Here is a 24,991-nt window from a genome sequence, read left to right as displayed (position 1 = left end):
ACTCCTCCCCCAGCAGGCAGGAAGGTGGCACAGACTTCCCAGACAGAAGCAAGAAAGGGCTGGTGCCACTCCAACAGCATTTTCCACGTCTCTTCTTATAGTTCCTATATTTTCAAGTCTCTTCTTATATTTGCTGATGTTTCATTGGCCAAGGTCACAGGGCCAAGTCCAGATTCTAGTGTCAGAGAAATATACTCTCTCGGTGGAAGGAGCTGCAGCTAATTTGTGGCCATTTTCTGTGATCTCCCGCAGTCAAGATAACACATTTGTTGTATTGACTAATCTATTGATTCTTATCACTGAGATAAGAATGCAGACCCTAAATTTTGGCTGCTTCTAGTCTAATGAGACAAAAATCAGTAAATCTGGATGGTCTCCCTGCCTTTTCTTCCTGTATTCAGACATGGGAGGTAAGAAATATACTGGCATTCAGATTTAGTAGAAATTTATTCACTCTTTCCTCTGAGTGGCTCTACAGTACAAGTCTTCCGGGAAAGGATGGACATCTCATTGGAGCTCTGGGAATGTCATCTCCATGGTGTTATAAGCTTTGTGTGTGATGGCATGGAGATTTTGGCAACAGCATCAGCAAGAAAACAGGAGCTTAGTTACAGTTTTAGTATCGTTTTTCCTTCTCCCTTGTTCTCTATCAGCTCTACTTACTATCCCCGACTGTCTGGATTTGAACTAATGGGAGAGAATCATGGAAGTTTGTGGAATACGGAAGTCCATGCATGTCCTCTTTGGAGTTTGTGTCTCACAAGGCATTCAGCACTGAATGTTCCCGACTTCTAAATCAGGCTTTGCCATAGCTTTGTGCTTTATTCGCATACACCGTTGTTGGCTGGTTTTAGTGTTTACCTTAAAGGGCATTCCTGGTTCACAACATTCCAAAGATTGCCAAATACCCTGTACACAGAACTCCAGGAGAAGTGATGTTATGTATGTAGGAAATAACTACTGTAACAGAGAAGGAAAGTACCTACATATGCCTTTCTTTTCCTTAAAACAAATACTGCTCTTAAAAGCCACAAAAATTAAGCCGGGCATTGCTATTAAGTGTGAAAGTAAAATGGGGAGAAATCAGATGTAAACAGAAGCAGTGAGCCTCAACAAAAGGAAGACCTGACTCGTTGTGCTGTGTTTCTCCCCAGCGTCCTTCATTTGTCTGTGCTGAGGGTGTGCCGGCTGACATACTGATTCCAAACCTCATCTTTGTTCCTTGTTTCCATAGTATCCGCAGCTGTTTACAGGAATCCTTTCGCCCTGGAAAGGTCTACTGCTGTATGGTCCTCCAGGTAAAGGAATCTTTCTGATTTGGACTTGATGTGAAGTGTGGATGCCGAGGGTGAGCTGGCCTGTCTGTCCTCATTCAGGCGGGGGGCTAAGGACCCCTGGGTGGCCACCTTCTTTTCCACTTGGGAGACTGACTTCTATCTGTGAGCAGAGGAACGGAGTGCAGGGGTCACTCGCATTTTATCCTCATGTGTCTCTAGGCACAGGAAAGACCTTACTGGCTAAAGCTGTGGCCACGGAGTGTAAAACCACCTTCTTTAACATTTCTGCATCTACCATTGTCAGCAAATGGAGAGGGGATTCAGAAAAACTTGTTCGGGTAGGAATTCTTGATTTTATATTTTTTTACAATAAGCTCCAACAGAATACAGTGGTTCAACATGATGTTAGAGCTTATTTGTTTTTAAGTATTTGTATGCTAGAATTTATCCTGGATTTTGATTACCAAAAGCCCAGGAGATAGATTGACTATTATATGTAGATATTAATCCTGTTCCCATCAGCAAAATATGATCTCCTTTCCTTTGGGGATGTGACCAGAAGTGCTTTTTTGATTCCTGTAGCTTAGGAATGGAAGCGGGGACAAAGGTTGTTTAGGAAGTGGAATATTTTTTTTCTTCCTCCAAGAAACATTTATTTTTAAGCATGTACAGTATATTCAGCTAACATTTATCGAGAAGCTACTAGCATACGCTAGTACCTATACTAGATACCCTCAGAAAGAATCAAGCAATTGAAAACAATTATCTTTTTTCAGATGCTCTCAGCAACTTTCCTCCACAGTGCCCCATAGCTTTACAGTTTTTTTCTCTCCTTAGGAGAGAAATAGAAAATATATTTTATATAAAATATAATACAAAATTTTTTACTATAAAATTTTACTATACTTTCTGGCACCTTAAGAGAACATCTGTTTATGATTTAACACCTCAATGTAAGATGGGTCCTTCTCAGAAATCCTGTTAAACTGTTGAATTCTGTAGAATGCCTGGAAAGTAATCAATACCAAGTCAATGTAAGTACTATATATTTTCTGAAAAGAAATTACTCTAAAATATCATGCTTAAGTTACATTCCCTTGGATGATTCATTTTCAAAATATTATGGCTTCCTTGGAAGTCATAATGGAATATTTTTATAGGATTGATTTACCTAAAATGGTCTATCATTTATTACTTTGATTCTTTTCTCAAGTTACTTCAAATGTATAAGTTTTTACAGTTCTTATCACCGCTTCACGATTGTAATTCGTGGAAATCCACGTTGACATCTGTTTCTTTGTTCTTTGAGTCTACCCCATCTAAAGGTGGGGTTGGAACTCACCTGTTCCTAAATTTGTGGGTTCTATGTGATTCTAGTTAGTTTGATGTCAATTAGTTAAAATCCAGCTAACTATAAAATCTTCATCAGCCTGAAGACTTTTTCTTTTTTTAACATTCCATTTCTATGGGCTGAAGAACAATAAAACTTTTACAAGATGCTCCCAGAATCAGTTTAGATTTCTCTTCTGTCATGAAAAGTGGTGTTCACAACTGTGAGCACAAAACACTGCAAGAAGCTCAAAGAAAGATTACATTATATTCCCTGGACAGAGAAGAATAAATTCAAATATATTATGATTATTCTTTTTTCTTAAAGATTTTATTCACTTATTTCAGAGACAGAGAGTGAGAGAGAGGGCAAGCATGAGCAGTGGGAGAGGCAGAGGGAGAAGCAGATTCCTCGCCAAGCAGGGAGCCTGATGTGGGACTCAATCCCAGGACCCTGGGATCATGACCTAAGCAGAAGGCAGTCACTTAACTGGCTGAGACACCCGATTGCCCCTCTTACGAATATTCTTTTTTTTTTTTTAAGATTTTATTTATTTATCTGATGGACAGAGATCACAAGGAGGCAGAGAGGCAGACAGAGAGAGAGGAGGTCTCCCCCTGAGAGAGAGCCCAGTGTGGGGCTTGATCCTAGGACCCTGGGATCATGACCTGAGCCGAAGGCAGAGGCTTTAACCCACTGAGCCACCGAGGCGCCCCTCTTATGAATATTCTTAACGAAGACTGAAACTACTAAGACTGAAACTACTAAAAGAATTATCTTGTTTAATGTTGGATAACCAGAAAAGTCACTTAACAGGGATTCTCCATTCTGTGAACATTTTATTTAACTAAAGTTATCCTTTGCTTCAGTATTATTTTGTTAGGATTCTAAGGGTAAGGAAATGAGTCCTTCCCCCAGTTCTCCCCTTCCTTTATCATATATTTGAAAAAAAGATAACTAGTGTTGGGGAGCCTGGGTGGCTGAGTCAGTTAAGCGGCTGACTCTTAATTTCAGCTCAGGTCATGCTCTCAGGGTCCTTGGAATCAAGCCCCACATCAGGATCCACAATCAGCAGGGAGTCTTCTGAAGGATTCTCTCTCTCCCTTTCCCCCGAATCACGCTCCCTCTCTTTCTCTAAAATAAATAAATATTTTAAAAAATAACTAGTATTTTTGGGAAGAAAAAAGGGTACAAAAGGAAATATAGACCCCTGAGTCCTCTTCCTAGAGGCAACTACTACAATCTGCTAGTGCAGCCTTTTAGAAAATTTATCTGTATCTATATTAAGACCAACAACTTCATCCATATCTCCTTCCTTATTAAATACAAGTAGGAATATACTACACAATACCCTTCTTTTACTGAGTTTTTTGTTTGTTTTGTTTTTTGTATAATTTTTTATTTTTTTTAATTTCTTTTCAGTGTACCAGAATTTGTTGTTTATACACCACACCCAGTGCTCCATACAATACGTGCCCTCCATAATACCCACCACCAGACTCACCCAACCTCCCACCCCCTCACCCCCGTCCCTTCAAAACCCTCAGATTGTTTTTCAGAGTCCATAGTCTCTTATGGTTATCCACGCCCAACTCCCTTCTCCTCTCCATCTCCCCATGTCCTCATGTTATTTCTTATGCTCCACAAATAAGTGAAACCATATGATAATTGACTCTCTCTGCTTGACTTATTTCACTTAGCATTAATCTCTTCCAGTCCTGTCCATGTTGATACAAAAGTTGGGTATTCATCCTTTCTGATGGAGGCATAATACTCCATTGTATATATGGACCATATCTTCCTTATCCATTCGTCCATTGAAGGGCATCTTGGTTCTTTCCACAGTTTGGCAACCGTGGCCATTGTTGCTATGAACACTGGGGTATGTATGGTCTTTCTTTTTCCTACGGATGTATCTTTGGAGTAAATACCCAGTAGTGCAATTGCGGGTCATAAGGAAGCTCTATTTTTAATTTCTTAAGGAACATCCACACTGTTTCCCAAAGTGGCTGCACCAACTTGCATTCCCATCAACAGTGTAAGAGGGTTCCCCTTTCTCCACATCCCCTCCAACACATGTTGTTTCCTGTCTTGCTAATTTTGGCCATTCTAACTGGTGTAGGGTGGTATCTCAATGTGGTTTTAATTTGAATCTCCCTGATGGCTAGTGATGATGAACATTTTTTCATGTGTCTGATAGCCATTTGTATGTCTTCATTGGAGAAGTGTCTGTTCATATCTTCTGCCCATTTTTTGATATGATTACCTGTTTTGTGTGTGTTGAGTTTGAGGAGTTCTTTATAGACCCTGGATATCAACCTTTTGTCTGTACTGTCATTTACAAATATCTTCTCCCATTCCGTGGGTTGCCTCTTTGTTTTGTTGACTGCTTCCTTTGCTGTGCAGAAGCTTTTGATCTTGATGAAGTTCCAAAAAATTCATTTTTGTTTTTGTTTCCTTTGCCTTTGGAGACATATCTTGAAAGAAGTTGCTGTGGCTGATATTGAAGAGGTTACTGCCTATGTTCTGATCACCAAGACAGCACGGTACTGGCATAAAAACACACATAGACCAGTAGAGAGCCCAGATATGGACCCTGAACTCTATTGTCAAATAATCTTCGACAAAGCAGGAAAAAATATACAGTGAATTAAAAGACAGTCTCTTCAATAAATGGTGCTGGCAAAACTGGACAGCTATATGTAGAAGAATGAAACTCACCATTCTCTTACATCATACACAAAGATAAACTTGAAATGGATAAAAGACCTCAACATGACACAGGAACCCATCAGAATCATAGAGAACACAATACCCTTCTATACCTTTTGGTTTTTTCCCACACTCAACAATATAACTTGGTTATTGTTCCAAACTATTATACACAGAACAGTTCTTTTATAAGTCCGCATGGCATTTCCTTGCCTGAGTATACCAAAAAGTATTTTACCAGTCTTTTCTTAGTGGACATTTAGGTTGTTTCTAGTCTCTTGCTATCATGAACAAAGCTACAGTAAACAATCTCACTATATACATGTCTTTGCATGCATAGTAATGTAGAACCATTTCTCCGAAGTCAAGTTGCTAGGTCAGAGAGAATAAAAAATCATCAATTGCCAAATTGCCTCACAGCAGCTTTGCACCAGTTTGCACACCTATCAGTGATGTGCGTGTTTGCTTTCCCCCACCCTGGTCAACACTGTGTAGAACCCCAATTTAAAAATCTTTGTCAATCTGATAATGAAACTAATATTTCGATGCTCAAATATGCATTTATTTAATTCTGAATGAACTTGAGCATCTTCTTATAAGTTTAGAAGATATTTATATTTTCTTATTTTCTGTAAAATGCAGTTTTGGTTTTGGATATTTAAAAAAATGTTTTCAGGAGGAAAACAGATAACCTCTGCCAACCTTGAAAGATCTCATCTTCTGTCCTTTCAGAAGTTATTTTCTGAGCTCTTGGAAGGACCCTCACCTGGAAAATCTTGGTCATGCTGTCAAGATCTTTACTATGAAGCTTTCAGATAAAGAGAGCCCTTCAGAGTCTTCCTCTAAATCAGAGACACATTCCTACCATTTGTTTCTCTTTCTAGTCCAATTAAAGAGTTATTTATAGGGAACTCTTGGCTTATGTTCCTCCCTCCCCTCCTAATGTTCTTGCCTCCTAGGAATTGATGCTCTTGAATAGTTGAGTGGTCTCTTCAGCAAATGCACACACCTGTTGGTGCTTACATCTTTCAACACTCTTCCCTGCCCCCCAATCATATGATTTTACTTCCTCCAAGTACTTTAGAAGATTTTAGACTAATGCTTCCAGAGCACTTACCCGGAATTCTATATATTCTCTGGCACTGGAAAGAGCAGTGGCGTGGTCAATATGGAGACATGGGCTCCAGATGTGGTTCTCCTTCCAACTGGTTGTTTGGTTTTTTAGAGCCTCTCAGTCCCTATGCCCTTTAGGGAGCACCTTAAAAACACGTGTGGTTCTATTAAAAAGTTCTGATATTCCACTTTTCATTAAGTAGATGCTGCTTTTGCGACATCCTTAATATCAGTTATATTGGGGCTTTTTTTTTTTTTTTCTTGGTGATAAGTGAAACAAGTTGCTGGCTTCTAATGAGAGGGTCTCTATAGTGTCTTAAGAGACATTTGTGATGTGTGTCCCAGCATTGACACTGTTCCTTCCGTTCATTAGGCTGAGCCAACTGTCTTGGCCAAATTAAGTAGGATTCTGTGAAAGGAAAACACTTGAGGATGAGCATGGTCATACCACACGTGCACGCAGCAGTGAAGGTGAGGGATTTCTGGCTCAGTGACAGGGAGACCTGTAAGGGATAACCTGCCACTACTCATGAAAGCCACAATCTGGCCTTCTCTGGGCTCTTCTCCTCTCATTTGTTCTGCGCTGCTTTGCTAGTGCTAAGTGACATGGAGAATAAATCCCCTATGCCTATTAAAGAACCTCTATTCTTTTCTAAATCTCTACTGCTTTCTCTGATCAACCAGTGAAGAATTGTATATGGTGCTCAAGAGATCAGTTTCAAGGTTAAAAAAAAAAAAAGGTTTAGTTTTTTATACTCTTTTCATCACCACCACATCTCCCTTTAGAGCTCTTTATTTTGTTTTTATATGTCTGTTCTTTTGCTGGCTGCTCTCCTGTTCTTGTTCAATCTATAATATTTTATTTTGGAATGGAACATTTTTTTCAATTGGGAATTGCCTTCAAGCACCTGAGCCTACCAAACAGCAGTGTTTGGAGTGGTATGGGGACCCCACAGAGTAATCTGGGGAGCAGAAAGGGGCAAAATTCTTCAGCCTTGTTACCCAACATGGGAACTGTATCCACTCCCTACAGTTCTTCCTTCTGAGAACAATCTTCATTGTCCCTAAAGGTTAAGGGAAAATCATCAAATGACTTTCCACATTCCAAGGCTTTTGTGTCCTTATGGAACATGTTCTTGGCAGGGAGTCTCAGGGGCTAACTAACTGACTAGAAGCTCAAGCACTGAGTTTTATCTTAAGCTCTCCCATTTATGGTTAGTAACCTTGAGCTAACCACTAACTCTCTCTGGCTCTAATCTTATCAAGTGATAAGTAGAAATAATTGGACCATCCATGGGGTTTTGCTAAGGAGAAAAATTGCAATGATTATAAAATTACTGTGGAAGAACAGAGTGCAGCATAAATCCTTAATAGTACAGCCAGCCTAAGCTTTTCATCTCTGGGAGCATCAGTGAACTTGAACTTAAGTGATGAATTTGAACATGTGGTTGTTTTTCTCCCTCCCAGGTGTTATTTGAACTTGCCCGCTATCACGCCCCCTCCACCATCTTCCTGGACGAGCTGGAGTCAGTGATGAGTCAGAGAGGCACTGCTCCTGGGTAACAGACAGGGGGGTTTTTTGGGTCATCACTCCTCCCCTCTTGTAAGTGTGTTTGATGGTCGGAAGCCCATCGACATTTACCAGCAGAACGAGCCTATTAATAAGCCCACAAATTTTCTGCAGACACATGGAAAGGTCTTTAAATTAGATCCTGTTAACTGAATAGCTGATTTAAGTAGTTTTTATAACCGGAGGAAATGTCATCCTCCCCACAGAGTGGTTTTCAGGACTGAAGATCACCCAGCCCCATGATCCCCGGCTGCCATCACGGTCTCGCCGGCCCAGAATAGCTGCCTGTGACCACTGCCTCTGGAGCCAGAGGGGCTGCCTGTGGGGAATGGGGCTGCAAAGGCTAAGGCCAAGGGGCAGCCCTTGACAAGGTGTGTGAGGCCGGGGAAGCCACCACTTCTCTGTGACATCAGGTTGTGGCTCAGCCTGATTTTAAATATATCACATACATTATCTCTAAAGATGAAGTGTCCACTAATGTCCCCAGCAGGAAAGCACACATCTCAGACTGCTGTGAGCCTCCTGTGTGTGTATGTGTGTGTTTTAAGAAAGTCTGTCTTCGTCAGAAGTATTCTTCTTTGAAACTTTTTACTAAACCTGGCTTGGAAAAACACATCTCTGGCAAATCTCAACACAGCTGCATTTATTAATGGCCTCTAATGGTCCATTATCAAGGCCGAACTAATAGTAATAAAAGGCAAATATTTAGCTTCTTGGATGTATAACTACAATATAATTTATGAAATTTTACTTATTGAAAATCATTTTCCTAATGGCAAAGCAACCATTAAGATGCACCCAAGAGACATGGCATTGATGACACTGATTGAAATGGGACAGTTGCCATGGCTTAATGGGTGCTAGTGAGACCCAGGCTGGGACACCCTGTCTCTTCAGGACCTGATGGGAACAGACCAGTGCACCGGCACCCGGCTAGGCACCTGGTCATTCCCTCTGCAAAGACCCGGCCCACCTGGCCTGCCTCACCAGAGTGACCTGTGTGCTTGTTCCTTCTCCGCTCCCAGGGTTCCCCCCAGCTTTGAACAGGCTGATTTGGGAACTTCATCAACTGTCCTAGGGTGTGCTCCAGGGTTTGTGTGGAACGTCAGCTTCCTTGTCTGGAACTTGGACCCTAAAACTAGAGTCTTCAAAGGGTCAGGGAATAAGGGCAGGTGCTCTGAAGATTTCATGGGTCATATGATGTTAAAAGATTAATTATGAGTCATTGATAAATAAATATATAACTATGTTGTGAGACTGTCCTTTCTCTTAGGACAAGGCAGTTTGATGGTGAGTGGCACAGTTCTTAAAAAAAAAAACAACAAAAAAAACACATACCTAATCTATGCTGCCACCGTGCACATGCAGAGATGAGAGGCTGGCTGTCGTGTGGTCCAGGAAATGGATTTTTTTGTCCTTTTACTTTAATCTTTACAAGAAAAGAGGAAGGAGAGCCTGCTGAATGTAGTGAGTACTTAGAGCCAGTCTACATTATTAGGTCCTGTACTGAGGTCATTCTTGCTGGAGGGGTCTTGGCCGTGATGGAGGAGGGGCTCAGAAGGTGAGTTTGCATGGAAGACAGCCCTCATCTGCTGTGTGGGGCAAGCATACTTTCTGTGTCATTGTCTTGTCTCTTATTAGAAGAGAATGAAACAGATTCATCATGGTAGCTCATTTCTTTTCTTCAATAGATTATATCCACAAATTATACTAAAGGAAATACTGTGTATAAATGTACTTTCATGCCTGCTACCAAAATGGAAGGATTCTTCTCAATTACACCGTGTTTACCAAGGGCAGATAGCACTGTAGGGGAACATGGTTGCTTTGAGTCCATTGGGGCTACTGTCTACTTTTCAGCTCTTTTCTAGTACACTGCCAGCCTTTGGATTTCTTTTCAATATTGTCACTATATTCATTTACTTCCTTTCTATCACCTTCTATGTGAAAATAGTACCATACTGTTTGTTTCCTCCAACCTTAGTACGAGTGGCTCCTTAGAATGAGACAGGGAACCTGTTCTACAGAGACAGTCATTGATGTGAGTGCCAGTCTTGTCCTAGAAGCAAAGGCTCCACATCTTGCAATAATCTCCCCTCTGTGTCCCTTTGTAGCGGAGAACATGAAGGAAGCCTTCGGATGAAGACAGAGTTACTGGTGCAAATGGATGGGCTGGCTCGCTCAGAAGATCTCGTGTTTGTCTTAGCAGCCTCTAACCTGCCATGGTAAGAGATCTTAGTACATTTTGAATACATTTTTAATAAAGATTTGAGAGAGAGTGTGGGTAGGCACGCAGCAGGGAGAGGCAGCGAGAGATGGAAAAGGAATCTTAAGCAGACTCCCCGCTGAGTGCAGAGCCCTATGTGGGGCCCAATTCCACTACCTGGGATCATGACCTGAGCCAAGACAGTCTAATGCTTAACCGACTGAGCTACCCAGGCGCCCCTTGATACATTTTCATGAGCCAGTGAGTACGGATGAAGACACTGTGTTGACCATTTTGGGCAAAGTCTCATGGTTTGGTTCCTACCCTGGAAGATTAATCAGAAGTCTTTCCTGGTCAAGTCCTCAGTCCTTACTATCTGTACCAGGAAAGAATCTGCCTTAATAGAAGGAACACAGGCCAGGACTACCACTAATAATATTTAAAATGGACATTCTGGGGTGTCTGGGTGGCTCAGTTGGTTATGTGTCTGACTTCAGTTCAGGTCATAATCTCAGGGTTTTGGGATCGAGGTCCCATGCTGAGCCCCACGTCAGGGTCCATGCTCAGAGGGAGTCTATTTCTTCCCCTCCCTCTGCCTCTCCTGTTTGTGATCTCTCTCTCTCAAATAAATAAATAAATAAATAAAATCTTTAAAAACATAAAATGGACATATATTTTGAGTTTCAAGCCAAATTATTTACTCTAAGTAGGGTTTTGGCAGAGAACTATAAAATGCTAAAATCTTCAGGCAGGATTCAAGGAATATTCCAGAAATAATATGCTTATACTTTAAGAGTATTAAAATCAAACTCTTTTTTAAATTAGGAAAATCTTTAATGTTGCATAGTAAATAGAAAGCTAAATAATCTCTAATTGAAAATATAATCTACTCACAGAGTCTTTTATTCAAATTGTATCCCAGAGTGGTTTAAGAACAGTTCTAGAAGTGGAATTGGGAAATAAGAGAGCTTGACTAGGGAAAAACAATATCTACTTGGAGAGTATATTTTTGAAAAATAATGATAATCCCTTTATAGTTCCAATACTATTTTCACGTACATTATTTCTTTTGAGCTGCAGGTAAGACAGGACACAGATAAGGAAGTGCTATTTTTCCCATTCAAAGACAGGGACCAAAGTCAAGGAAGGTCAATCCACCCAAAGTCCAAAGCAAATCTGCAACGGAGCTGGGACTTGTAACTTGTATCCCCTCACACTCACCCCTACCTCATCCATTTCTGTTTCCACATTCAAAGATGAAAGAGAAACTCTTCTGCTGTTTCTCTTGCTGGTTATCTAAGCTCCCAAAGAAGTCACTGAAAAGTTGTTCACATGTAATCTGTTATTTTAAATATATTCTTAATTTCAACCTGGCTCCAACTCCCCTGAAATTTATAAGACTTCACTAATGTGTAAGGTGATCAGCACTTTATGTGTTCACGATAGAGGTATTTACATACAATATTAAAGTGAAATCCAAGCAGAGAACTGTCATTTAAATGTGATTGTGAAATCCCTCAGAGAAAGAATCTCCATTGCTTCATCCATTTGAAATAGGGTTGATCATAAGCACTTTACTCCTATCCCAGGTGATGTGGGAGTCAGCTGGAGAGGGTCTGTGTATGGCTCCGGGAACATCTGTGTGTGTCCCCTGGGGAGACCTACACATTCTCTACAGGAAAAGAGAAACTTCTGCTCCCAGGGAATATGTAGGACTTTGTTTAGGAAGTTACTGTGCTGCCACAGTTTCCCTGAGGTCATCAATTTTTGGTAAACACCAACTAAAATGATCAGAGAAGAAAAAAAAAGGCTAACAATCAAATATTAAAGAAGTCTTTAAAGGCTTTTCTAAAAGAATTGCCCCTCATCTTGGCAAATAGCAAATACATGGCTTTGCCTACATCATGACAATGTACCGTGGAACCAATATGTTTTTTCTGTATGTTTCTATATGTTCTATAGCAATGCTGGGCTCTAAAAAAAGCTTACTACGAAAAATTCCAGACACTAAAGAAGAGGAGAAAGCACCCATCATTTCCCAGTTTCAGTAACTAACATTTGCCTGATCGATAGATTTTTAAAGATTTTATTAATTTGAGAGGGAGAGAGCATGCACAGAAGGAGAGGGAGAAGCAGGCTCCCCACAGAGCAAGAAGCCCAGCACGGAGTTTGATCCCAGGATCCAGAAATCATGATCCGAGCTGAAGGCAGATGCTTCTGGCTGACTGAGCCACCCAGGCGCCCCTTGTCCACTGATTTAATCTATTCCTGCCCCCTCCCTCGTTTTGCTACGGTACCTTAAAATAGATCCCAGATTGTTCTGTCCCTATCGTCATGTCACTTCTCACAAATATACCTCAGTACACATCTTTCTAAAAAAGGACATTTTCTTCCATTACTGTACAATGCCATTACTACCCCCAACAAAATCAACACCAATTCCTCCATATCACCTACTACCCAGTGTTTTTTCAGATTTCCCAGATTGTTCCAAGATGTCTTTTTACAATTAATTTACTAAATTGATATCCAAACAAGGTTTGCACTTTGTGATTTCCCTTAAGCATCCTTTGATCTAGAACACACCTCCTCCCCTTTTTTTTCCCACTTGCCATTGACTTGATCGTCAGGGAAACTGTCCTGTAATACATCTGAAGAGTCTGGATCGTACTCACTGTATCCTTTGATGGGAAAAATAATACTTAGGGAATAGCAATCTCATGATTACAGTTAGCTCCTTGCTAACTGGATTATCATTCTTCCTTGGCCTTTTGATCGGGCAGAACTAGGGAAATACATAGTTTTAAAAAGAAGCAAATAATGACTTCATACTAGTATTTCCCATTCAAACTTAAGATTATCAGAGCTTTAGTTAAATTATTTGATTTTATGTTTGTACCTTTTCTCTAATTGTGAAAATCCTCTTTTTTTTTTTTTTTTTTTAAGATTTTATCTATTTATTTGACAGAGAGAAATCACAAGTAGACGGAGAGGCAGGCAGAGAGAGAGAGAGGAAAGCAGGCTCCCTGCTGAGCAGAGAGCCCAATGCAGGACTCGATCCCAGGACCCTGAGATCATGACCTGAGTTTAACCCACTGAGCCACCCAGGCACCCCTGAAAATCTTATTTCTTAACACTAATATAATTAATATGCACTCAATCCTAGGATATAGATGTATTTTGTATTTGTATATGGAACAGAGTTTCTCAGTAATGATACCAATACTCTTATGACAGCAACATTTTGATGAGCATGACGGTACACACCTGGCCTGAAACGGAAGTGCTAAACCCAGATTTCTTTACCTCAGCACTACTGATATTTTGGGCCAGATAATGCTTTGTGGGGGCCTGTCCTATGCATTGTGTGATGCTAGGCGGCATCTCTGGCCTTGCCTCACTAGACACCAGTAGCACTGCTCCCTATTGCAACAAAAATTATTTGTTTTCAGACATTGCCAAATGTTCCCTGGGCAGTAAAATCCTCCCCAGTTGAGACTCACTGAACAGAAGTAAGTGACAGACATTAAATAGAGACAAACTGTCACATGCTCCACAGATGAACTCTCAAGGTTTCTTTTAACTCCAAAAAATAATTGAATTTGGTTACACAAAAGGTGGCGTATGATATAAATTGTTCTGTATCTTGATTTTTTTCTGAACAAAATATTCTGAGCAGAAAGTTCATTCTTATTCCCTTGATAGCTGCGTATATTCCATTTTGTCCATATGATAATCTATCCCTGTTACCCGGTGATGGGCATTTGGGTTATCCCTACTCTTGCTATTATGAATAATGTTGCAGTGAATAATGGTGCACATACATCACTTTGTGTATTTGCCAGTGTATCTCTGGGATAGGTTCCTGGAAATAGAATTGCTAGGTCAAAGGGTTAATGTACATGAAATTATAGTAGAGATTGCCAAATTTCCCTCCATAGAGGTTGTACATTTTGTATTCCCACTAGTGTCCTGCTTTCATTACTTAACATTATAGTGAGAACATTTCCAAAGTCATTAAATAATCCTTGAAAATTGGATTTTGTAATGGCTGTCCAAAATTCCCACTTGTGAATATACCACAATTTAGTTAATCATTCCTTTCCTGTTGAACATATATGATGCTCCCAACTCTTCTCTATTATAAATAACACTGAAATGAACTTCCTTGAGTAAAAATCTTTGACCAAAAAAATTTTTTTTTCTTTAGGACATATTTCTGGAAGTAGGATTACCGTATAAAAGAACATGGATGGTTTTTAAGCTCCTTGCTACATACTGTCCAAGTCCATCTGTGAGGAGATACTACATTCTTATTAAAGCTATTGGAACAGACCTTTATCTTGGCTTCAGGGTCTTCCACGAGAGAATAAAATTATCTGATTAAAGCAGAATGTCCTTCTGGGGGAAATAACTAAATGATACCAAACTATATCAAAACCCAATCTTAAAATCCCGAGATTCTTCATGGTTAGTTAGTGGTAGTTCTCACCCATAGCATCTTTCAGGGCACAAGGCTATCATATACTACTCGTTAACTTACCATTTTCCATGGGGGGAGTCCATCTGTCTCAAAGGGTTGGTCATTTCTCCCTTCTCAGCAGTGAGACAGCGTGCAGCCTTCCTCCTCCCAAGGGGCACCTCCCTTCATTTATAGCATCACAGAATGGACCAGAAGGAACAAGAAATAACTGTGGCTGTGTCATTCGATGTGTAAATCAGCAATAAGGAGAATAACAAATGTTGCACTTGTAATATATTATCATTAAAATAACAGCCAGGTAAGAAATGTTTAGTGAGCACAATTAGGGCTAATTTGACCTACCTCAATTGTTAAGTATGCACAAACTCAGGCCTAAGAGCCTAGAGGGAAACAAAATACTGAACAGGGTCATTAAGGCAAACACCATCTTTAGATGGCTATTTAACTTGATGGTAGTTTGTACAAAAAAAGGTGTGAAAATTTTATATGCGAAGCATGCTGAAGCTCATCTCCTACTTCCTTCTGCAGAAGGGCTAGAGAGTTCGCTATCCTTGTTAAAATTAAACACCACTGAGTATGACCAAACTTTGGATTAAAAACAAGTAAGCCTCAAGCCTAATATTCAGAAGAAAGCACAAGATCCAGGAGATTATTGCACTGGGAATGTTCAAGAACTTAGATAAGTAAGAACTTACCTTATGTAAGAACTTACATAACTTACTTCTTTAAGTTTAAAGTAAGAACTTTAAGTTCTTACATAAGGTAAGTTCTTACTTATCTAAGTTTTTGAACTGACTTCTTCTTGTAGGAGCTATCTCCTCTCTGATGAGATATTTCTATAAAAATGTGTGCATGGGATTGAAAAGCTCAGTACACACAACCCCAGTTCATTCCACAATCTCTCCATGCATCTCTTGTGCTCAAGGGAAAAGCCTCATGCCTTCGTCATCATCACCCTTTAGATCAACATTTCTCTGAGTAGTCTGTCATAAGTCAGCAAGCATTATCCGAGGATAGAATCTAGTGATCTAATAAGCTCAAGAGATACTGAATTAAAGATAGCTCAACTATCTTCTCAGATCTCCTCAGTGCCTTTAAGATATTATTGTGTGTTGTTGACTTTCCTAGAGAAGCTTCGAGAAAGTGCTGAGCAAGTGGTACTTTCCGTACTTATTTGACCCTGGAATCCTTTCCTCAACGAGCTTTTCACAAGACCAGTTTTCCATTTGAGAATGCTTTGGGAGACAGTGGTTTGCGTGAACTCACTCTGATGATTGCATCTTTTTCACTGCAATTGCATTCAGTCACGCTTGCAGGCTTTTTATTGTTCACTGTATTTTTGTGCCTACCAGTGGTCAAACTGTTTTGCTTGAAATTGCTTCTGTCCATATATAATGCCACTATCCCATGCAACAATATCGAGTCCATGATCCTCCACGTGAGGTTGATGGGTGACTCTAACACAACCAGGAAAGGGTGTGGTGCAGGACCGGCTGAGCAGGAGGTTGCTTACTAGTAACCTTGCCTTTGTCCCGTTCACCTCTTACTCCATTGGCTTGGTTCCGTCAGACAGAAAGAAGTCTTTCAACCTGGCTCTACCGTGGCATTACTCTTTCTTCTTAATGGTGCAGGCTGACTTGTGAAATGTAATTTTAAAACTAAATTTTATAAATTATACAATTAATATAACTGTTTTATGGGAAATTTAAGAGCTGGAAAGAAACACTCATAATTTTACCACTGTGACACAGGTATTATTAGCCTCTTTGTATAGGCCTTCTGGTGAAAGTGGTTTTGATATTATCATTTGTTGCCTGTGTGGCTTTCTGGGGTAGTTTTTTTTTCTTCCCAAAGGGGGAATAGTTTCACTGCTTCAGCTCTGCAGAAAAGTAATACATGCTCATTAAAAACATAGTATATGCGTCAGTATTGCTTGAAACTGAACGGTCCCCTAGAGCTGTACCTTGGCAAATCTAAACCCTCCCAGAGTCTTGTGTGTGCAGTGTAGACACATATACACACAAACACATATGATAAAAAATGTCATCACCCTGTGGATGCATATTATTTTCTTATATGGCTTGGTTTTTTTTCCTTTTATTTCATATATTGTGGTCAATTTTGAAAATCTTCCCAATTCCATATAGAGTTCCACTGTATGGGTAGGCCATAATTGATTTGATTTTCCTTTTCTTTTTCTTGAGAGTTTTAATATGGCATCAGCCTACTGGGTCATGCTCTCCCCACCATAACTCAGCTCCCAGCTCCGCCCCACAGATACTCTTAGGTGGGAAGTAGTTTTTTTCCTTTACTGTCTGGCTGGAGTTAGGGCAGGTTTTATCAAAAAAGGTTTTCATAGCCTTTTGGATAAAAGAGAAGGGGCTTTTGCCTGGGAATGTTAATGGGCGTCCCCAGTACCCTACTGGGGATATGTGAGAGGCAAAAAGAAAACCCACAGAAGCCACTGTCACATCATCCTTCAAGTCCCGAGGTGCCCAGCCTGTCCTCCCGCTCCTTTCTACCCTTCACCATTTCCTGGCATTTGTTTGCTGTATCGTGTCCAGGGATTTTTAATTCTGAGAGGGTGGGCTCTTCCATCTTGGCCAGAAGTGAATGTCTCCTCTCTTCTCCTTGACTCCCTTTTATCTTTTATACATCTTAAACACAACAATTTTATGCTCCAGGTCAGTGGAATCTAACTCTGTTAGTTTCTCCTGTTTTCATTCATGGTGGTTTGTTATAAAGGTCTTGTAATTTTAGACGGTGAGCTTGCATTTAATGAAGGGGACTCCGTCTGAGTCTTGCATGTGCCCTCGCAGAGAAAATTTGTATTTGACTATATTAAGCTTTAGACCCTTTTAAGCTAATCCTCAGTTTAAGGTCTCTCTGATCATGCCAGTGAAGGTACGTATGTAGTTCTGAATTATGAAGGAAGACTTTTTCCTGAAATGCAAGACAGACAGCTTTTCTGTTCCTTTCTTGGTAGTGGACATATTTTTCTAACCCACCCTTTCCTAGAGGATGTGCCTCTAGTTGTTTTATGTAATGGGCCTTGACTCCACCTCTCATCTTGAATGGGCCCAAGACCTTCCATGCTCTCCCACATGTAACTTTCAGATCCAAACCTTTTTGTAACAAAGAGGCAAGCACCCCAAGTCAGCCACAGCTTCAAGTTCAATTGCTCAGTGTGGATTTTCAGCTTCTTCTTCATTTTTAGTCCTCAAGAATTTTGGCCCTGCTTCCTTGTGGGCTCATTTATTGTGTTTTCAAAAAGTGTTTCTATAATTCATCGTTTTAAAAAGGGGCTTTATAACAAGAGATTTCTGGATATCTAGAGTTCTTCACTTTGCTGGAAACAATCTTCCTATTTTTTTAAAATAAATTATTGATAAAATATTTGCTGGTAAGAGTAATGGGAATATATCTTCTTTGTTGATATTATAGTAATTAGAAGTAATTTTTACTCTTTATTATAAAGAAATGATGTTCTTAACCCAAATACCAGTAAGGCCTACACTGAACTGATTGCTCCAGACTTTCCTAATGGAGACTCTTGTCTCAGGCTTGTGAATTCACACCTCAGGATAAGACGTCTCTGGAGATGAGAGGCTGGAGACTCCACCTGGAGACAACATTTTTTTAAAAAAGATTAAAAAAGATTTTATTTATTTGAGAGAGAGACAGAAAGAGAGAGAGAGAGAGAGAGAGAGAGAGAGCGCGCACCTGTATTAGCAAGGGGGGGATCAGAGTGAGAGGGGAGCAGGCTCCTCGCTGAGCAGGGAGCCCAATGCGGGGCTTGATCCCAGGACCCTGAGATCATGGCCTGAGCTGAAGGCAGATACTTAACCGACTGAGCCACCCAGGCGCCCCAAGACAACATCTTTCATCTTCAAAAGTATTTCCCAGCCAAGCCAATTTGATGAATCATCCCCTGAAATCTTTGTTTCCATTATTTTCACTAAGGATGAAAATAGAAAGTTTTATTCTCATTGCCCAAGTTGGTGCTGATTTTCTCTATTAATAAGAACTAATGACTAGACAATCCTAATTTTCAACAAAACAGATAAACCTTCATAAATAAAGGCTGGGCTTTAAGAAAGCAGATCATTTTACATGAGGCCAATAGAACTGCCCCAAAAGCTCATTCATTCCTCCAAGCTGTATTTATTGAGCACCTCTTCTGAGTATTCTGCTTGATGGATGGACGGGAAATTCAAGACACCTGGTCCATGATCACTGGCCTCTGAAAGCTGGCTATCTGATGGGACATGAATGACATAAACACAAATCATCTGAGATGGGGAGATAGCCAGTACTATGCAAATGGTACAAAAAATAAGTAAAATCCACTTGTATGGGGAAGAGGCCATTTCGGAGAACAGAAATTTAAATTTAAAAAAAAAAAAACAAAAACCTTTTTGGACCAGAACACACTTGAACTGGGCTTGTAAAAATGACCTGGCTCTTGGTAGACGAAGTGGACGAAAATCGCCTGAGTAGCAGCTCAAAGAGAATTTGGCAAAACGCAGATTCCAAAAAGAGCAAACGGACCAGCTTGGCCCTCGTGGGAAATGTAGCTAAAAGTCAGCGTATGCGGGATTCACTGTGGGAGACAAAGTAACCTGCCATGCTTTATTCTTTGGCTCCCCGTTATCTGCTACAGAATATGCAGTTCCTTATTCTGCTCTTCAAGGGCAGCCATGATCACTACCTTTTTGTGGGTTGCGGACATACTGGAAAGGCTGCTTACAAAATGGAAGGTTCCTTTTCCTCCGGCCATGCTGAGATGGTTTGAACTTAGTGTGTTTTAGCTATTGAATGAATGAAATAGAATTACGTTCTGGTTCAAAATTCTGTAACATCTGGAATTAACTCTGTTCCAGAAACCACACAGTTTAACAGGGGAGACAGGCAAAGGGGAGGCCCTGAGTTCAGGTTTGGAGCAGACGCCCGGGGGCTTGGAAGCAAGGCCTCAGGGCGCGGGCGACTGCCCGGGAGGCCAGTGAGCATAGGCCCAGCAGCCCAGGCCTGAGGCCTTGTGAGGCTCCGCTGTGTCTCCTGTCACTGTTGCTAGTTGGTTTTGCCTTCCGAGGTGATGAAGGTACCAGAGTAGCAAAATAGAGGACACATGAGAACCGAATAACTAGTCGAAAATCCAAGTGTAAGAGCTAAAGGGAATGTTTTCTGGTTGCCACACATTAAATTTTTTCATACAACTCTATTGGCATAAAGAATAATTCCTGGGTACATTCCATTTGTCCTTTGTTTCCTCCCTTGTATGATTATATGATTATTGATGTCATTAAAAGTGCATTCATCAGACCTGGCTGTCAGAGAGTTGCACTTATTTTGTGCCCACAAGCAGTTTTGAGGTAAATCTCTTGCTTTAGGGCATTAGTTGATCAATACAGACATCTATAGTGAGGTATTGTTTCCCACCTCCTGCATGACTCCATTTTCCTAAGGCATTCTGGGGATCTGGTCTTCCTTTCAATAAGAGGTCACTCCAGATGGGATGGGGAGACCCAGGAGAAGGTACCCTACAAAAGAACATTTCTTCTGCAGTCCCCTGCCTTTGCAGGAGGGGCAGCTGGTCCAGGGAGAGGCCTTGAAAAGAAATAGAACAACTGCCTGTCACCCCCAACTCTATAATTTCCTTCAGGGTAGTCTGTTTCCTTCCTGGGTTTTAGTCCTATCTCAAGTCCCCTTTTGATCTTTGATATTTATAGGACTAACATTCTCGCAGTCCAAGGCCAAAACCTCCCCAGTATTGCCTCCAGTTACTTATAAGGAGAGAATCCGTCTCATTAAATTCTGTATTTTGAAGACTTAGCCCTGATAACACACTTGGCAATGGTCAGTATTGCTGAACTGAACTCCTAAAATGTGAGTTTAATGGTTTCTCCTCTGTTAAAGTTTCCTTCTTGCCCTCTGTTCCTTTCCCACCTTCTCCTCCCATTCAGCCACAACTCTCTGCTGTCTCAGTCCGCTCTGGGTTCATTCAGACACAGCAGGTATTCAATTTCATCTTCTTGGAGCCTGGTTTGCCAGAACCTACTTTTAACACCAAACTGACCTGAGGTTCCTCTGCACCCAGTACATAAGGAGACCCAGGGAGCTCACCTCATCATCTTGGAAATTTCCTTTCCTTTCTGTTTCTTGAATCCCACGAAGCCCTTTGGTTTGGTTTATGCTCTCCCTTTGGTCTTCTAGTACTTTCCTAAGAAAAGGTGTACGGGAGGTACATACTCACAGGCTTTGCATTTTGAACATAACTTAAGTCTGTCCCCTTAGTTGTTTGATCAAGATGTAGACTTCTACATTGGAAATTGTTTTTCCTCAGAAGTTTGAAGGTGTCGCTCTATTTTTTCTTACTGTCTGATGGGAAGACTTATTACTGATCCTTTGTCTGTAACCTGTTTTTTGTCTCTGGAAGCTTTAACAATCCTCTTTGTTCCTGGGGTCCTGAGACTTCACCATGATTGGAGTCGGCAGTCTGCTTACAGTCTCGGTGCTGGCATGAGACCAGAATCCGAGCCACAGGCCCTGGGCTCTCACCATTTGGGTTCAAGTCCCCTGCCACCGTTCTCTAACTTTCTTACCTCAGGCAAGCTACTCAACCTCTGTGCCTCAGTTTCTTCACCTTAAAATGGCTTAAAAAAATAGTACCTACCTTGTAGAGCTGTTGTGAGAATTCAGTGAGTTATTATCTATAAAATGCTAAAGCCAGTGCCTGCCACTTAGAACTACTCCATAAGCAACAGTTTTTATTCACATTTCAAATACAAAAAAATAGTTTCCTCAACTTGCGCAACATTTCCTTGACCCTGTGCCTTGAATAGAAATCTTGGCCTTGAGAGGGGGAGTGGCTGCACAGAGGGAGAGGGTCTGGGTCTCAGATGTGAAATGAAATTTCAACAGGGCAAGTACGGTAAAGAACAAAGCGGATGCAAAAAAGCAAGAGGTGATTGTTATGGCTGCGGAAGCACCCCCAGACTCTGGGTTCTCAGCTCAGGACTAGAGGAATAATGAGTAAGGAAAAAATAGAATCTCTAAAGAAATCTAGTCACCCCAAATTAGGACTCACATATGCTCCCTGAAAGGGTGTTTTCATTTTCTGATGCAAAAGGGACTATCAGGACAGAGATTCAGAATGAGAGTAAGAAGAACAGGAACACCTGTGTCTTTATGAGTGAGAGACATCTGCTGATACAGAAAGGCATCGCCTAATTCCTGGACCAGGAAATCAAATAGATGTTGCTCTCCCGTCTAGGAACCTGAAATTTTAACATATAAAGAGTTTATAAACTCACACATAAAATCATCTATTAATAGGAATGGTAATTCAGGGTAACCAAAGAGCCCCAGTTAATGAGGGGGAAGCTCTATCTTACTAAATAGTGCCAAATAATACATTTGGAATGAAAAAAATTTTTTAAATCATGATTTTGCACCACTCTTATGAAATAACCTATTCAAAGATCATTAACAGAAGCTAAAACCACTAGTTGAAAGGGGGTGGGAAAAGAGGTATGTACACAGTGCCAAAGTATTGTACATAGGATACTTATTACTTTATAGTGGAGGTCAACAGATGATCCCAGTAATTGAACAGCACATCACTAATTGTGAGACATGCTAACATGTGGATCCCAACATAATGAATTTGAAAATATATCATCATCTATGAAATATACTTGCCAAAAATCATTACCCTGATTCTAATTAAACTTTTAATCTAAATTCCATCTTAGAGGACAGGGCACAGAGGAACCAGTTACAACAATACTGTGAGGAAAACATCAGGAAAGTCCAGAATGTGCCTTATCTTGGTCAAGGCAAAGTCTAAAGAAATGGCAAGGAGACTGGTCTAGATGATAAGAGATTTGAGATATAACGAAATGTAATGCAGGATTCTTGATTAGATTTGAGTTAGAAAAGATATTTCGGGGATCACTGGAGAAATCGAATATGGAATGAGCATTAGACATATTTTGCAATCAGTGTTAATTCTGTTGGGTGTCATAATAGTACTGAAGCTATGTAAGAAAATGTTCTTACTGGGGGAAATGCATGCAAAGGCATTTAGGGGTGGGGTTTCATGACGTAATTTGAAATGATTTCGCTGGATAAATAGATATGAAGCAGATACGACAAAATGTTAATTGCTGTTCAGTCAAGATGGAAGGTTTGTGGATATCCATTGCTTTATTCCACTTTTCTGCTTGGAAATTTTATATTAAGAAGTTTAGGGAATTGGCTTGCAGATGCAAATTTGTATAAACCTGGCCTGACAGTGTTTTGGGAGAAGGAGGCATGCAGGGCTCAAACGGCCACATTTCCGTTGGGCACGCTGGAAGGAGCTTTGCTCTTTTGAATTCCGCAGAGCAATGGTGTGAGACAGTCATTCACTCCAGAATGTGAGAGAGTTTGGGAAGAATTAATGCACATTCCAGAGTGCCCAAATTATTGTCAGGAATAATAACTCACTGGCAGCATCAGACTGAATTATTCATGGTACGAAAGCAATGGGAATGCTCACGTGCGGTGGTTGTTAGTTGGAATTTTCCCCCAAATTAAGTCACTTTAAAATTCTCTCTTTTACCTAAGGTATTGTGAGGATGTATTTTCTTTCTTTCTTTCTTTTTTTTTTTTTTTTTGGCCAAGTCTTTCTCCCAAACAACGTGAGGTAATTGACCTGTTCGCTCAGGTACAGATATAAAGTTAAAATGCAGAACTGCTTCCTACGATGCTAAACTGTTCTTAAAATGTTGTTGCTTAAGAAGGGAGTTGACTGCTCTAACCGGTTCCTCTGTTTCCCACATGATTTCAGGGAGCTGGACTGTGCCATGCTACGCCGCCTGGAGAAGAGGATACTGGTTGATCTCCCCAGCCGGGAGGCCAGGCAGGCCATGATCCACCACTGGCTGCCCCCTGTGAGCAAGAGCAGAGCCCTGGAGCTGCGCACAGAGCTGGATTACAGTGTGCTGAGCCGGGTAAGCTGCCTGGAAGGCCCCCCTGCAGGCCAAGCAGCCGCCGCTGGAATCTTCTGAGCAGGGTTCTTGTGAGCTGGTTTGGGGCATATTCCTGGAATCACTTAGAAAAGACTCGAGCAGCCCCAGCAATGCAATGCACCTCTCCTTCGTGAGTGAGCTCTCTGTTCCTCAGAAACATTCAAGCAGGGAGAAATAGTATGACGTAGAGGAAACAGCATAGGGTTTTGACTCAGAGAACTATGTTCACATCCTGGTCTTGCCCCTTACTAGCCGTGAGGTCTCAGGAAAACCACGGACTTTCTCAGTCTGTTTCCTCATCTGCGAAACAGGTAACCAATATGCCATGAAGGATTGCTGAGATGATTCAAGTCTTTCACACATGGAAATGGAGGTACATGTATGCTCCGCTCATTGTCACTGGCGTCACTCGCTGCCTCCTCTGAGTGGACCCTGGAACAAACATCCTCTGGCCATCTGCATGATGTTCTTTGAGGTTCCTCAAAGGCAGGTGTGATCTTACAAGAACAAAAGTGTCTACCAAATTTGGTCATGCTTGGATGTGGGCACAAGGGCCCCATTAGGCTACCGTGGATGGTCTAGTCTTTCGCCAGCACCTTCCAGCGTGCATCCGGATGGGGTCAGGAAGCTGTTTACGCTCCAGCGTCTCAGGTCGCCAAACACATGAGCAGCCCCAGACATTACAGATCTGGGAATCTGCGTGGTGTTTGTGGCGGACGGAGACAGGTTCTAAACAGGGGCTCTTTTTATTTATTTAAGTTCAGTGAGCCAACATATAGTACATCATTCGTTTCTGACGTAGTATTCAATGATTCATTGCTCGTGTACCGCGTCTTGCCTGTGAGAGCGTAATCACCACCGGCACTGCGCCTGCTGACCCACGGCTGCTCTGCGGCTGTTTCAGGAGACGGAGGGCTACTCGGGCTCCGACATTAAGCTCGTCTGCAGGGAAGCGGCCATGCGGACTGTGAGAAAGATCTTCAGTGCCCTTGAAAATCACCAGTCAGGTATGGTTGGGATCACAGCGGGGGTGCTCTGGGAGAGAAAGCTCTTTAAAAACCCAACTTTCCCCAGCAGATGGAGCCTTGCTCCTGTTCTTGGTTGTTCTTTGCGCTTGCAAACGTCCTTTGGTCCAACTGTCCTCTGCGTACTCAACTCATTTCTCCTCTGGTGTTGTTTTGGATCAACTTCGCCCCAGCTGATCAACTCCTTAAGGCTCAGGCTTTTATTTCTTTGGCACACTATGACGTGGGCGGGATCCATCTGCTGCACTGTGTTACTTTTAA

General features: G+C 41.2%; 1 protein-coding gene across 2 annotated transcripts in view; it reads left to right on the top strand.

The window, feature by feature from the left end:
* Positions 1 to 24,991, top strand: part of KATNAL2 (katanin catalytic subunit A1 like 2) — a 76,413-nt gene that overhangs the window by 48,951 nt on the left and 2,471 nt on the right. For both annotated transcript variants that reach the window (XM_082698218.1, XM_082698219.1), the window contains 6 exons: positions 1,235 to 1,298; positions 1,497 to 1,615; positions 7,900 to 7,991; positions 10,117 to 10,227; positions 23,525 to 23,687; positions 24,610 to 24,712. In XM_082698218.1, the coding sequence (XP_082554344.1) occupies positions 1,235 to 1,298; positions 1,497 to 1,615; positions 7,900 to 7,991; positions 10,117 to 10,227; positions 23,525 to 23,687; positions 24,610 to 24,712 (652 nt within the window). The remainder of the gene's footprint in view (positions 1 to 1,234; positions 1,299 to 1,496; positions 1,616 to 7,899; positions 7,992 to 10,116; positions 10,228 to 23,524; positions 23,688 to 24,609; positions 24,713 to 24,991) is intronic.

The sequence above is a fragment of the Mustela nivalis genome, assembly GCF_964662115.1.
Source record: "Mustela nivalis genome assembly, chromosome: 14".
NCBI lineage: Eukaryota > Metazoa > Chordata > Mammalia > Carnivora > Mustelidae > Mustela > Mustela nivalis.
This window is presented reverse-complemented; position numbering and strand designations above follow the sequence as displayed.